This window comes from Moschus berezovskii, chromosome 22 (assembly GCF_049115385.1).
Source record: "Moschus berezovskii isolate FMDL1 chromosome 22, NW_MosBer_1.0, whole genome shotgun sequence".
Taxonomy (NCBI): domain Eukaryota; kingdom Metazoa; phylum Chordata; class Mammalia; order Artiodactyla; family Moschidae; genus Moschus; species Moschus berezovskii.
The window spans coordinates 18,674,333-18,689,448 of record NC_142481.1 but is presented as its reverse complement, the minus strand read 5'-3'; the positions used below and the strand labels follow the sequence as shown (position 1 = coordinate 18,689,448).

General features: G+C 35.4%; 1 protein-coding gene and 1 non-coding gene across 6 annotated transcripts in view; both read left to right on the top strand.

The window, feature by feature from the left end:
• Positions 1-15,116, top strand: part of LSM14A (LSM14A mRNA processing body assembly factor) — a 53,092-nt gene that overhangs the window by 28,019 nt on the left and 9,957 nt on the right. For 3 of the 5 annotated variants that reach the window (XR_008683957.2, XM_055412301.2, XM_055412300.2), the window contains exons 4-6: positions 6,462-6,584; positions 11,232-11,408; positions 11,693-11,758. Coding sequence is in view for 4 of the 5 variants with exons in the window: in XM_055412301.2 (XP_055268276.1) it covers positions 6,462-6,584; positions 11,232-11,408; positions 11,693-11,758 (366 nt within the window). In the remaining variant the exon portion in view is untranslated. The remainder of the gene's footprint in view (positions 1-6,461; positions 6,585-11,231; positions 11,409-11,692; positions 11,759-15,116) is intronic. The other 2 variants (XM_055412303.2, XM_055412302.2) reach the window with 1 other exon arrangement.
• Positions 13,135-13,240, top strand: LOC129547415 (U6 spliceosomal RNA). Its single transcript, XR_008684088.1, has one exon. It is a non-coding gene; the product is annotated as a U6 spliceosomal RNA (small nuclear RNA).

Below are 15,116 nucleotides of genomic sequence, written 5' to 3'. Positions count from 1 at the left end.
TTGGAGTTTGCTGGTTTAGTGTTCTTTGAATGTCAGAACGTAGGTTTTACTTGTGTTTTCCATATGAGTAGACTAGTTTTTGCAGTAGCAAATTATTTTTGATTGTTTGATTTCCATACTGATAGAATAATTTGTGGAGTGGCTAATTAAAGAACTATATATAGTATTTAGAAGTAGTTAAATGAGGAGGAGGAAAACCGTAGCATTGATTAAGGTGGCAGATGTTCTTTAGAAACAGAATTAACTCAGATACAGTTTGTGTTGATACAAATTAAGCCAGATTTTAATCTAAGCCTCTTGTTTTCATTTTCTCTGCCTAGTATTCTGATGTAAAGAGGATGTTTAAATAAATTGGGATTACTTTACTGCTGTTTGGGGGAATTTTTTCCATTTTAATTTTCATATATTATCATCTTTTTATAGTTTTATTTGCAGTTTATATCATGAAGGATTAGTATCTTTAATATCTAAAGAGCTTCTGAAAATAAAGATCTACAACCCAACAGAAAAAGAGATAAAGATTAGGAACTAACTTTGCCTTTTTCAGAAAAAAAATACAAATGGCCCTTAAACATGGAAAGATGCTTAAATCTTGCTTATGATGAGATAATTGAATCAGCACCCCTACACTATTTCTCATTATCAATTTGACAAAAACCCAGAAGTTTGAATATATTCTGTTTTGTCACTATTGTGAGGAAACAGATACTCTCATACTTTGAAAGGTATGATGCAGTGCGTAGAATTAAAACATTGTTTTTTTTTTTAAGCTTATGTGGTCTTTGCACATAGGTCTTATGTGCAAAAATTAGGTCACTACTGCCCTTAATTCATATGCCTTTAGGAAAAATTAATTATCTCAATAAACTGAAACAGCAAACGGCCATGGCATGCTCGTTCTCATACTTCTCTTGTGGGCAAGAGGAGGTATATTGCCTGACCAGTCAGGCAAGTGAATACATTTTAGCTGCTTAAATAATCAAATCATATTGGACAGTGATTCTCTTAGGTCTCTAGTGTTTTGTACAGATTAATTTTTAATCATTGAGTTTAATGAACACTTAACTTGCTTATGAACTTTATAAAGTTAGTATAAACCAGGAGAGTGTTTCATGCATTAAGAATGACAGACTTAAGAATTATTAAAGATCTACTTTGGAATTCCATGGCAGTCCAGTAGTTAGAACTTTGTGTTTCCACTGCAGGGGACCCATGGTTGGGTTAAACTAAGATCCCACATGACATGTGATATGGTCAAAAATAAATAAAAGACCTACTTCAGTAATATGTAAAGGAATTGAACGTTCCAGTTAAAAGGCAGAGATCATCAAACTGAATTTTTTAAAAAGACCCTGTTATGTTCTAATGAGGTGGATGAAACTGAAGCCTATTATACAGGGCAAAGTAAGTCAGAAAGAAAAACACCAATACAGGATATTAACACATATATATGGAATTTAGAAAGATAGTAACGATGACCCTATATGTGAGACAGTAAAAGAGACACAGATGTAAAGAACAGAGTTTTGGACGCTGTGGGAGAAAGCAATGGTGGGATGATTTGAGAGAAAAGCACTGAAACATGTATCATATGTGAAATAGATTGCCATTGCAGGTTCCATGCACAAAACAGAGTGCTCAGGGCTGGTGTACTGGGATGACCCTGAGGGATGGGATGGGGAGGGAGGGTCAAGACGGGGAACACATGTACACCCATAGCTGATTCATGTGAATGTATGGCAAAAACCACCACAATATTGTAAAGTAATTAGCCTCCAATTAAAATAAATTTTAAAAAAAGACCCTGTTATATGATATTTATAAAAGTTGAATTAAAAGAAAGTAAAAGAATAGAAAAATGCATGGCATACCATATAAACACTAATAACAAGGAAATTATGTTAGAAAAATTAACATCAGACAAAGCTGCTTAAAGGTCAGAAGTACTGCCAAAGATACAGAAGGATTCTTTATAACAGTACAGTGGGCAGTTCATCAGAAAGCTGTAACAATCCTAAATGTGTATGTGACTTTTATAAAATAGTACACCAACAGTTGCAGAATATAGATTCTTTTCATGGAGAAGGAAATGGCAACCCACTCTAGTATTCCTGCCTAGAGAATCCTGTGGACAGAGGAGCCTGGTGGGCTGCTGTCCATGGGGTCGCACAGAGTCGGACGCGACTGAAGCGACTTAGCATGCATGCGTGCATTGGAGAAGGAAATGGCAACCCACGCCAGTATTCTTGCCTGGAGAATCCCAGGGACAGGGGAGCCTGGTGGGCTACTGTCTGTGGGGTTGCAGAGTTGGACATGACTGAAGTGACTTAGCAGCAGCAGCAGATTCTTTTTAAGTAAATATGGATCAATCAATGGGATAGATCAAATTTTGGTCTATAAAAGAAGTTAAATTCAGAAAGATTGAAATCATCAATGGTATTTTCTCAAACCACAAAGAAGTTAAGTTTGGAATTAATAATAAAGATACCTTGAAAAAATATACAAATAATTAGAAGGTGAACAAACTTAATAAAAATCATTAATGAATTAAAGAAGAAATCACAGGAAAAATTAGAAGATATTTTAAAATATGATCATAAACCACAACATATCACAATTTTTGAGTGGAGCTTAAGCATTGCTTAGCTCATACCTTTAAACACATATATAAGAAAACAAAAATATTTTAAAATCACTGCTCTAAGCTACCAGTTTTTTAAGAAGGGTTTAGAAGAAAAAAAAAGGAGAGAAAATTAGCCCGAAAGTACTAGAAAGAAGTACTAGAAAGTACTAAAAAGTACTAGAAAGAAGAAATAATTTAAAACAGAAAATAGAAACTAGTCCAAAAAATATATATATATATATTATATATATATAATATCAACAAAGCCAGAAATTGGCTTTTTGAAAAATTTCATAAAATTAATAATCCTCTAGCAAAACTAAACAAGGGGGGACTCACATACTGATATCAAAAATGAAAGAGGAGACATCACTGTAGATCCTAAAAGGATAATATGAAGATATTGTGAACAACTTTGTGTCAACAAGCTTGTCATTTTAGATGAAATAGCCAAATTTCTTGAAACTATAACTTTCCTAAACCAATACAAGAGAAAGTGTAATCTCACTGGCACTCTGTTAAAGAAGTTGAAACTGTAATTTAAAATCTTCTGTAAAGAAAATTCTAGACTGTTTGCTTTACTGGTAAATTCTACCATTTAGGGAAGAAATAATTTTACCAATCTTACAAACTCTTTGAGAGAATAAAGGAGAACACTTTCTAACCAGGTAATGAAGGCAAGATAAGATACCAAAATGTGAATGAAATTACTACAGGAAAATAAAATTACAGCTAATTTCCATGAACATACATATAAAAATCCTCAACATAATCTTATCAGTGAAAGTCAGCAATTCATAAGAAGGTTAGTACATAATGACAAAGTTTATCTCAGGAATGCAAAGATGTTTAACATTTGAAAATCATTAGTAATTTACCACATTAACGGAATGAAGCAGAAAACTGCAATCCCAAGAGATATAGAGGAAGCGTTCAATAAAATTTGATACTCATTTATCAACAACTAAGGAATAGGAGGGAATTTTCTGATTTGATCAGTGAAATGAAAAGCTTGCATCCATAATGGTGGGATAATGAAAAGCTTGCATACATAAGGGTGGGATAATGAAGGCTGTTCCCTTAAGGTAAGGGATAAAGGGAAAGCAGAATTATATCTTACTTCATGTAGTGTTCTTCTCGAGGCCCTAGTCAGTCCAACAAGGCAAGAAAAAATAAAAGATATAGAGATTGGAAAGGCAGAAGTAAAAATGTCTTTATCTGAAGGTGACATGATTATGTGTATAGAAAATGCAAAGGAATATTAAAACCACTAGAATGAATAAGTGAATTTAACATGGTAAGGGATACATGGTAAACACACAAAAATCAACCAGATTTTTATATTTGAAATAGGCAGATTGACAAACTATAGCCTGTGGACCAAATCTTGCCAGTCTCCTGTTTGATTAAAATACAGCCATACCCATTTATTTGCATGTTGTGGCTACTTTTGCACTACAGATGCAGAGTTGTGTAGTTGTAACAGATCATATGGCCTGAAAAGCCTAGAATATTTTATTTACCATCTGACAAGTTATAAAATTTGCTGATCTAGAACAGATTATTGGTAAATGAAATATAAAATGCAACACAGCTTGTAATAGCATCAGTAACATCAGATACCCAGGAATGAATATTTAAAAAGATATTTAAAAGCCTCTGTAATAGTGGTTCTCAGTAGAGGGAAGTTCATTTCATCCCCCTCCCTCAGGGGACATTTGATAATGTTTGATGACATTTTTGGCTGTCACAACTTGGGTACTACTGTTATCTAGTGGATAGAGGCCAGGGTTGCTACTTAACGTCCTACAATGCATGGGACAACCCCTCAAAACAAAGAATTGTCAGTAGTGCTGACACTGGGAAAACTGCTCTTCAATAAAAAAGACAAAACATTGCTGAGAGAGATTAAAAATCTACATAAATCCATGCTTATGGGTTAAAAGATTCAGTATTTTTATGGTGACACTTTTCCCCAATATTACAAATTTACAGGTTGAACGTAATCTTAAAATCATAAAAATTCCATCGCACTTTAAAAAATAGAAATTAACACATTGATCCTAATATTTGTATGAAAATACAAATTCTATAATAACCAATACACTCTTGAAGGAAGAGGAAGTTTGAAGTATATGCTGTTTCAAGATTCAGGACAGGGAATAATGATCAATACAGCAATAGACAAACACAGGTAGAGAATAGAGGGTTTAGAAATAGACCTATTTAAGTGCTGACTTAAGACAAAGATGCCAGTGCAGTTCAGTGGAAAGGAGGAAATCTTTCCAACAAATAATGTTGCAGCAGCTGGGTATCTATTTGGAAAAAATTAACATTGATCCCTCCCTCACCCTACGCATAAAAGGTAACTTGAGATAAATCAGTAGCAGAATTGACATGAAGAAGGTGGGTGTTGTACGACCAAAAACTCAGAAAAGAGATGGAGGATATAGAAGAGTTTTCTAACCAGAGGGCAAGCAGTGGGAGGTTGAGTCAGGTGAGAAAACACAGAGCAGGATGGAGGTTGAATATGCATCATCAGAGTAGTCTATATCCTGGTCATTCCCTAGAAATACTAGGGATAATAAAATGGATTCAGCATTCTACAGAATTATTGAGAGCACTAGTCTCAACATTTCTGGGCATGTTGTGGGAGATTATGTTAGGCCTCTCCTTAGCTGACTGGGGCACAGCCTGAATGGATTGCAACTGTTAAGGAATCCCATTCATTCTTACCGTCTGAGGTGCTGTGGTAAGTTCTGCTGCCCCATTTTAAGAGGGATATGAACAACTAGAATTCATTAAATTAGGGAGAAGTCAAAGAGGCAAGGCTTAAAGAATATGTGAAGGTAAGTAATGGTTGAACTAGAGTTGCTTAGCTTGAAAATAAGATGTGAAGGACATGTTCATAATGTTCAAGTAATTTAAAAGCAGATAGTTAAACTTCTGTCGTGGAGTAGACATGAAAATAATGAGGGAAGAAGTATGCAGATTGGCGGGGGTGGGGGAGGTTGCTTATAAACTAAGGCAAATAATTTGAACTTTTTATCTTGAAGACAGTGGAAAGCCACCAGAGGGTCCTAAGCACTGTAGTGATGTGATTATATTTCTATTTCATGAAAGATTATTCTGAGTACCACTTTTAGATTTAATTTAGAGGTGGGGAAGGAAGACTGTTGAAAACCTATGTAGATTAAATATTAAGAGATCACAGCATGTGGAAAGTGATTCATAAATTCTGAAGAAATGTGGAGAAGATTGACATAACCTAATATAGCAAAGAATTGAGTCCTTTTGAGGGATTTTCTTCCTTCCTCATATTATGAGAACTTTTTGTGGTTGCTTTAGGCAGAACATAGCCCCACAATACTGTCCTGAGAAGCATTAAAATGGACTGGAGTCCGTTGTCCATTGGAAATGCTGGAAAAGCTCTTTGTAGACCTGTCTGCTGATTTGGCTATTTATTCAGATATTTGGTTTTAAAATAGTTGAACCTTCATGTTAGTGTTGAATATACCATTTCTGCTACTTCTCTATCTGATGTGCATTCTGCTGTCCTACATGCATAACTGCTCAGGACAGTATTGCATATGTTACAAAAATCGTTTGCATCCAAAGAAGCTGGAGTACATATGGGCTTGCTTTTATATGTATATACTGCCAAAAATTTCTCAGAATTATTTTTTGATTCAGTTTCATTAATTTCTAGTATTATTAATTTGCTCAAGTGTAATGAGGAAGGACACCTATCATCACTAAGATGGTATACTACTTTATATAATAGAAAGGTTTAAAAAAATTTTTTTTTAGTTGTCATTAAAAATTTTTTTTCTTAAAGCCGGCAGCTCCTTGACATCCTTTGGAACAGAAGCATCAAGCAGCAGTGCCCTCTCCCAAAGTAGCGCGGTTGGTTCTGCCTTTACACAGGATACAAGAGCTCTAAAAACACAGCTATCTCAAGGTAAGCTATTTTTTCCTTCAAAAATTTCCATTCTAAATTTCTATGGTGGTTTTTGTCTTTCTTTGAATGGAAGAGCTTTTGCAGCTTGTAAATCATGTGTATAATTTCTGTTTAGCTCTTTTTAAATCGTCATCCAAATAAGTACATTACTGAATGACTTCCACTGTTTAGACTTTTCATAATTCTTAGATCATAAAATGAAGACTTAGATCATAAAACGGTGAACACTGTTTGAATTTTTTTTTAACAAAGCGATTATATTACTTGTATATGGTGGTTGAGTCACTAAGTCATGTCCGACTCTTGTGATCCCATGGACTGTAACCCACCAGGCTCCTCCATCCATGGGATTTTCCAGGCAAGAATACTGGAGTGGGTTGCCATTTCCTTTTCTAAGGGATCTTCCTGACCCAGGGATCTAATCCGAGTCTCCTGCATAGCAGGCAGATTCTTTACTGGCTGAGCCACCAGGGAAGCCATATATAATATGTACTTGTATACAATACTTAAATATTATAGGTTAGTCTCAGACTTACCACTGAGGATGAATTCTCTATGAATTTGAAATAGTAGCTGAGGAAACAAGCTATTCCTTATACTGTTGCATCTTTCCTAGCATCCTCATAATCTAGAGCAGTGGCTCTCAGTGTGGCCACCTAGAACCAAATCATCTAATCTGGAATGCTTCTTTAAAATGCAGATCCTGAGAACTGCTACATAAGAATCCTGGGAGCTTGGAGATCTGCATTTTAATAAACTTCTTAAAGGATCCTGCTTCATTTGTTTTTACTTTTGTTTTTCTACCAGCCAGTCTCATAACCTTCAGTGATTCTAAGATTCCTCTTCTTTATCTGCTGCTAAAGTAGATGATACTGGCCCATAGCTTTATATGGATATTTACTTTCAAATAAAACAATGTAAAGTCATTTCAGAAATATGCTGTAATCAGGACAATATTTTCAAAAACTTGAGGGTAAAATCAAGTCAGTGCTAAACATAATCCTGTGTATCTCACTTTAGATATTTTGAAATAGTTGTGTATTCATATTGACTTAAAATAACTTAATTTTTAATTTTTTAACATTCTGAAGATTTCTTGTAAATATTAACAAATTAGAAATAGACTAAGTATACTATGTAGCACAGGGAACTATATTTAATATCCTGAGATAAACCATAATAGAAAAAAAGCATGTAAAAAGAATGTGTGTGTATATGTATATAAACTGAATCATTTTTGCTTTACAGTAGAAATGACACAACTTTGCAAGTACTTCAGTAAAATAAATCTTTAAAGAAAGAAATATACTCAGCGTAGGAAGAAAATAAAAATACTCAATTTCACTACCCAGAAATAACATATTTATTTGCCGATTTTAACATAAGATTTCCTTCTGAGAGAAAATACTTAATCTTTTTAAGCATTAATTTTCTGTATTATAAAACAGGACCTTACTGATAAACTAACAGACTTATTGTAAGGGTTAATTTTTTTTAAATGTGTCTAGTGCCCTTCGCATAGTACCTGACATGGAACATGCTCAGTAGATGTTGCTACTGCTGCTGCTAAGTCACATCAGTCGTGTCCGACTCCATGTGACCCCATAGACGGCAGCCCAACAGGTTCCTCCATCCCTGGGATTCTCCAGGCAAGAACACTGGAGTGGGTTGCCATTTCCTTCTCCAAGGCATGAAAGTGAAAAGTGAAAGTGAAGTTGCTCAGTCGTGTCCGACTCTTAGCGACCCCATGGACTGTAGCCTACCAGGCTCCTCCGTCCATGGGATTCTGCAGGCAAGAGTACTGGAGTGGGTTGCCATTGCCTTGCTGTCTTAATTAATAACTAGCATTAACCTTAATATTGAAGCACCAGAAAGATTCTTATTAACATCCGAATAAAGAACTCGGGATCTCATTGCTGCGCAGCATTGTTCTGGAATTTTTAGCTATGTCAGGAAAAAGAAAGAAGCATGAATAGTAGAATTAACATTATTTGTCGATGCTAACTTTCTTCTTGGAATTGAGAAATCACTGAAAAACCTAAAACTAATAAAGGACTTAAATTAGAGGTAAAATGTAGAGAATAAGTAAAGAAATCAATAGATGTCCTAAAACCTAACCCACTGATTATTAATAGGGATAAAAGAAGATGTTCACAATGATGAGAAATAGAAATTATATAGAATATATATAATAAATATGACCAGCCTCTGATAAAAGAAAGTGTAATGGACATAAAAGAAGTTACCTATGATCAGAAAAGCATATCTTATCTCTAAATACAAAGATTTAGTTTTAGGAAGACTTCTCATAATAACTTTACTGTACTTTGTAAGAGAACCTAATAAAATACATACACAGACTATCTTAAAAGCATGCAAATATACCTAGACATGTTTTAAAAATAAAAGTAATGAGATAGGGCTTACCTCTTAATAAAGTATACATAAAATAAAGCAGTGCAGAAATAAATTTAGAGATGAATGGAGCAAAAGTCAGGAATAGATCCAAGTACAAAAAAGTAATTAATATATGATAAGGATGCTGTTTTTAAATTAGTGGAGAAAGACTTGTTGTCCAGTCATTGATGTTGTTAACAGATAACTGTCTGATCATTTGGAATGTTAACTCCAGAATCCTTCCCTCATACTTCAGACTAAAGTAAGTTTTAAGTAGATTAAAATGTTTTTTAAAAAAAGATATACAAGAAAGAATGAGAGAGGAAGCCTGGGGTTCTGCATTTTAATTTCACCAACTAAATTTCTGAAATTTATCAAATTTTAACACCTAGAATTTTCTTGTAACTGGGAAGATAAGAATGATGGTAACTTGAGGGAGTGTGTTTATAATAAGAGCTTTTGAGTTTTATAAGTTTGCATGTATGCTAAGTCGCTTCAGTTGTATCTAACTCTGCGGCCCTATGGACTGTATAGCCTGCCAGACTCCTCTGTCTGTGGGATTCTCCAGACAAGAATACTAGAGTGGATTGCCATGCCCTTCTCTAGGGGATCTTCCCAGCCCAGGGATTGAACCCCGTGTCTCTTACATTTCCTTCATGGGTAGGCGGGTTCTTTACCACTAGCACCACCTGGGAAGCCCCTTGTAACTTTATATAAGATCATTTAATGTACTATCTTAAAATTACCTATAAACAGGGACTTCTCTGGTGGTCCAGTGGTTAAGAATCCGTATAACATTGCAGGGCACACAGGTTCAATCCCTGGTCAGGAAACTAGGATCCCACATGCTGTGGAGCAGATAAGCCTGTCCGCTGCAAGAGTCTGTGCCACAGGGTCCCACATGACACGTTGAAGATCCTGCATGCCTCATCTAAGACCTGATGTGACTAAATAAACAAATAGAGATTAAAAATAGAATTACCTGAAGAACAAGCTTTTCAAAAAACATAACACCTGCTCAGTAAATAAATCACCTTTATTTTAACAAATAAATACTTCTGTAAGGTGATAAATAATTACAGAAATTTTTCTCTTAGGTCCAAACTTACATAAACTTGCACCATGATTTCTCATTATAATTAATGGGAAAATTATAGTTTTTCTGTTAATGGCAGACTGAACTGTGACACTAATGTAATGCTGGAAATAGTGACACACATTTGTTGTTACATGCTTTAGATAACCATATACTAGCGGAGGATACTGATAAACAGTCCCTGAAGCACCTGGTGCACAACCACCAGTGTACTATCAGCTCTCAGCCAGGTCACCAGTGTGGAGCCTGTGCATATAGCACAGGTGGATAGTAACATTTGCAGCATATTTGGGGTGTTTTTTTCTTTTACATAAAAGTGAGCATAATTTTTTAAAGCAAAACCTATTTTGATACAATATCACGGGATGTGAGAATACCTTGAGCAGAGATTTATAGCAAACATAGGGGACCGAAAGCATGATGGGAGCACCCAGTGTTACACCCTTCTGTTCATACTGTGACCAGGCTCTGACCTCATAAAAGGAAAAATGGAATTTGTAAGTACAAAACCCATATTAAGCAAAAACTTGCCTAGAGATCATTCAAGTAGCAAAGATTGAGTATGGTTGTTGTGTAATTATCTGAAGGTTTTATTTGTCTTTTAGTATTAATTACCCAAGCCCCTAAGGTATTGAAGAACTTCATTGTACTTTCTAATTCTTTTTCCTTTATAATACTTATAGATATAAGTGTACCACTTTAGACATATCTTCAGAAAACACTAAAAAAGTTAAAGCCTCTGAAAATAATGACTGAAGTGTCAATATAATCTTGTGATTGTGGTTGTTGGGGAAAGCCTGCATCTGATCTGCCTAAATGCTCTTTGATAATATTCATGGGGAATTTTGTTCCATCAGCAATTTAAAAAACAAAAAAGTTAATCCTTATTCTACTAAGTAGAAATACAGATTTAGTTTTCACAGTTTTTTGTTTTGGTGGGATTTCTTTTTTTTCTTTTTTTTTTTTACAGTAGTTATGTGACCAGCCCACTAAAGATAAACAGTTTTAAGCTCTGTTCTAATGAGTAGATGGATTCAAATTATGGAAAGGATTTGAATTGGTGGAAATAAAGCTCTAGATGTTTTTTTAGGGTCTAGATTATTTTGAAACCCCCAAAGGTTAGGGTAGTTTCTTATCTTTTGGTTACGTTTTAGGTCGTTCAAGCCCTCAGTTAGACTCTTTGAGAAAAAGCCCAACCATGGAACAAGCAGTACAGACCGCCTCGGCCCACTTACCTGCTCCAGCACCTGTTGGGAGGAGGAGCCCTGTATCAACCAGGCCTTTACCATCTACCAGCCAAAAACCAATAGAGAATCAAGAGCACAGGCGAGGTAGAACTTTAGCTGTTTACTATTTCTTATTGACCGGTCAGCATCTTCCATTCAACTTATTTTCATTATAAGATTTACTTTATGTGAAATGATCCTGGAAGGTTTAAACTGAACTTAAGAGAATGTTCGTTCAGTCTTTCAAATTCTACTCAAAGTAGTGATGGTGGTGGGTTTATATGGATTTTTGGTTTTGTTCTGGGTTTGTTTGTTTTTCCATTTCTGACTTTCCAGAAGCTTTTTATTATGTGTCCCAAGTTGACTGTCACTTTCTGTATATTCTATAGCTGAAGTACATAAAGTCTCAAGACCAGAAAATGAGCAACTCAGAAATGATAGCAAGAGACAAATAGGTAAGTTGTTACTTGGATCTGAAAGTCTAATCCTATGCTTTTCAATTAAACATTTGAAATGTATGATGTATAATTACCATTTTTAAGAAAGAACAGCAAGGTTCAGTACACAGGAGTAGCACAGGAGAGTTTCATTGTGTTATCTTGATTATGGGGCTGGTGCTGTGGATCTGTGTATGTAGCAAAAGGTCATAAAACTGTACATAAAGACTTACCAAAAAATGAGTACATGCAAAACTGTTGAGACCTGACTGTGAGATCTTAGTGTAATTATATTGTGCCAGTGTCCTCATTTTTCCCAGTTTTTGATAATGTACAATAGATAATCAAGATGTTACTGTTGAAGGGGAAGCTGGGTAATAGGCACTCTGTACTACTTTTTCCATTTTTTAATTTAATTATTTCAAAAGATTTTTTTTTTAATCATCATTACATGTCTGGAATAAAACCTACTTGATGGTAAGCAATTGTCTTTTAATATATTCTTAAATATCTGCTAGTGAGATTTGTATACTTTTATTTTTATATTTTAAATTGTTTAATGGCTTTCTCTTTTGTACTGTCTTTGGTATTTTTTTGTGTTTTTGTGTCAGTTTCATGTTAGCATTAAAAAATTGCTTTCTTTTCTATGCTTTTAAAAATGGAATTGGGAATTCACTGGTAGTCCATGGGTTAGGACTTGGTGCTTTCACTGCCATGGCCTGGATTCAGTCCCTCTTCTGGGAACTAAAATCCTACATGTCACATGGCGCAGCCAAGAAGAAAAGAAAAAAGAATGGAATCATTGGGAACTGTGTTCAGTATCCAGTGATAAACCATAATGGAAAAGAATATGAAAAAGATAAATATATACATATATTCTTTTTTCAGATATATGTATATATCTGAATCACTTTGCTGTATAGCAGAAATGAACATAGCCTTGTAAATCTATACTTCAATAAATAAATTTTAAATTAAGTCCCCCTTTTATTTTTTGAAGTAATTATTCAAGAAGTTTAACTTTCTTTCTTAATTATTGACTTAATACTTGTATACTTGATCTTTTTGGTTATCTGTTACATACCCCAAATCCATCTGTTTTATTATTTTCATATTCATTAGCAGAGAATAAATTATGATTTAAAACTCTTCCAAGTTAAAAAAGAAAGGCAGTGTGTGATCAACTTAATTACATAATAATTGGAAGATGATCTTTAAGTTTAGAAAGCTAGAAAACACTGTATTTTTTCTGTACATTTTTATATGTGTTTTTATTTATGTGGTGTGCCATGGAATTAACAGAGGTTGGGGTTTGGTTTTACTCTGTTTCACTTTTTTTTTTAATTTGCAAAAATGAAAGAACTCCTCTCTTCTCAAGATAAAATAATTGCTATGCTTCCATCATTCAAAAATCATGTAGTTTATTGGAACAATACAGAGAAGGTTAGCATGGCTTCTGCACAAGGAAACATGCAAATTCATGAAGATTTCATATTTTAATGTAGAAGGAATGTGTGTGTCTGTCTATCTGAATCACTTTGCTATACACCAGAAACTAATACAACATTATGAATCAACTATACTTCAGTTACAAAAATAAATAGGGAATTCCCTGGCAGTCCAATGGTTAGAACTCTGCACTTTCACTGCCACAGACCCAAGTTCAATCTATGCTCAGGGAACTGGTCCCACAGGGCATGCAGCACAGCCAAATAAGCAAGCAAATAAATCATGTCAAACAATAAGTAAAAGTATCTTTCGCTACCTTTCAAAATTTAAAACAAATATCGTGCTGTACTTGCTGGCTCATGGCCAAGACATTTTCAGTAGTAAAGCTGAATATTTAAACATCCTGCCTGTCCAGATTTAAGTGTCTGGCTATACTGCTATGGGTTTTTGTGGTTTGTTTTCTCAGACTTGGACAACTTGCAAAGTTTTGTTTAGAGACGAGTGAGCACAGAGATGTCTATTACTCTGTAGTCATTATGTGTTGAACATTCCACATAATTATAATCATTGAATTTATCCTGCTTTGTGCTCTATATTTTTCTGTTGAAAGTGAAAAAAGTGAAAGTCACTCAGCCATGTCCAACTCTTTGTGACCCCATGGACTGTAGCCCACCAGACTCCTCTGTCCTCGGTATTTTCCAGGCAAGAATACTGAAGTGGGTAGTCATTCCCTTCTCCAGGAGATCTTCCCATTCCAGGGATCAAACCCAGGTTTCCTGCACTGCAGGCAGTCTTTACCTTCTAAGCCACCAGGGGAGCCCATATTTTTCTGTTAACTCATCAAATACTATTCCATGTTTCTCTTATAATTTTTTTTTCTTAACTGTTCCTCTTACTTGGATTCTCAAGTTTTCACTGTAATTTATGCTACTTTTGTATTGCTTTACCATGCCTCAGAAATCTTGTTACTGTATTAAATTGTAGAGAAAGGATAGATACAGGAAGACTTGAATGATGTGGATCTATTTGGAGAGAGACAGAGAGGTGAAGCAGGAAGTGGTTGGAGGGGTTGAGATCTGGTGCTTCTTGTCTTTTGGGTTATCTTGCAGTTTGTGCTAATGTGCTCATTTATTTTTCTCCCTGTAAATCTTGGTTTCTATGATTCTTCCCATAAAAGGCTTCCTAAATTTTGAGAACCCAGTATACATTTGCCACTTCATAGGTATTAGGGATATAAGCAGAACAAAGTAATGTAGTGCAGAAATCTCCCAAAATATTTGATTGTATACTGTATCAGCCATAGCTTAATTGGTGGAGAATCTATCTGTAATTCGGGAGACCCAGGTTCAATCAGTGGGTCGGGAATATCCCCTCAAGAAGGAAATGGCAACCCACTCCAGTATTCTTGCCTGGAGAACCCCATGGACAGAGGAGCCTGGTGGGCTACAGTCCATGGGGTCGTAAGAGCCGGACATGACTTAGCAACTAAACCACTACTACCATACTGTATCAGCAGCATGTTTGAATCCATACCCCATAGGTATAAATTTCATTAAGGACATTTATGAATTTCATATTTATAAATTTTATGTGCACTCTTCTCAGTCTAGGGAGGCTTCCCTGGTAGCTCAGCTGGTAAAGAATCTGCCAGCAATGTAGGAGACCCCAGTTCGATTCCTGGGTCAGGAAAATCCACTGGAGAAGGGATAGGCTTCCCACTCCAGCATTCTTGGACTTCCCTGGTAGCTCAGCTGGTAAAGAATTTGCCTGCAGTGTGGGAGACCTGTGTTCGATCCTTGGTTTGGGAAGATCCCCTGGAGAAGGGAACGACTACCCACTCCATTGTTCTGGCCTGGAGAATTCCATCGATGGTCTAGTCCATGGGATTGCACAGACTTGGCTGTGACTGAGCAACTTTCACTTTCTT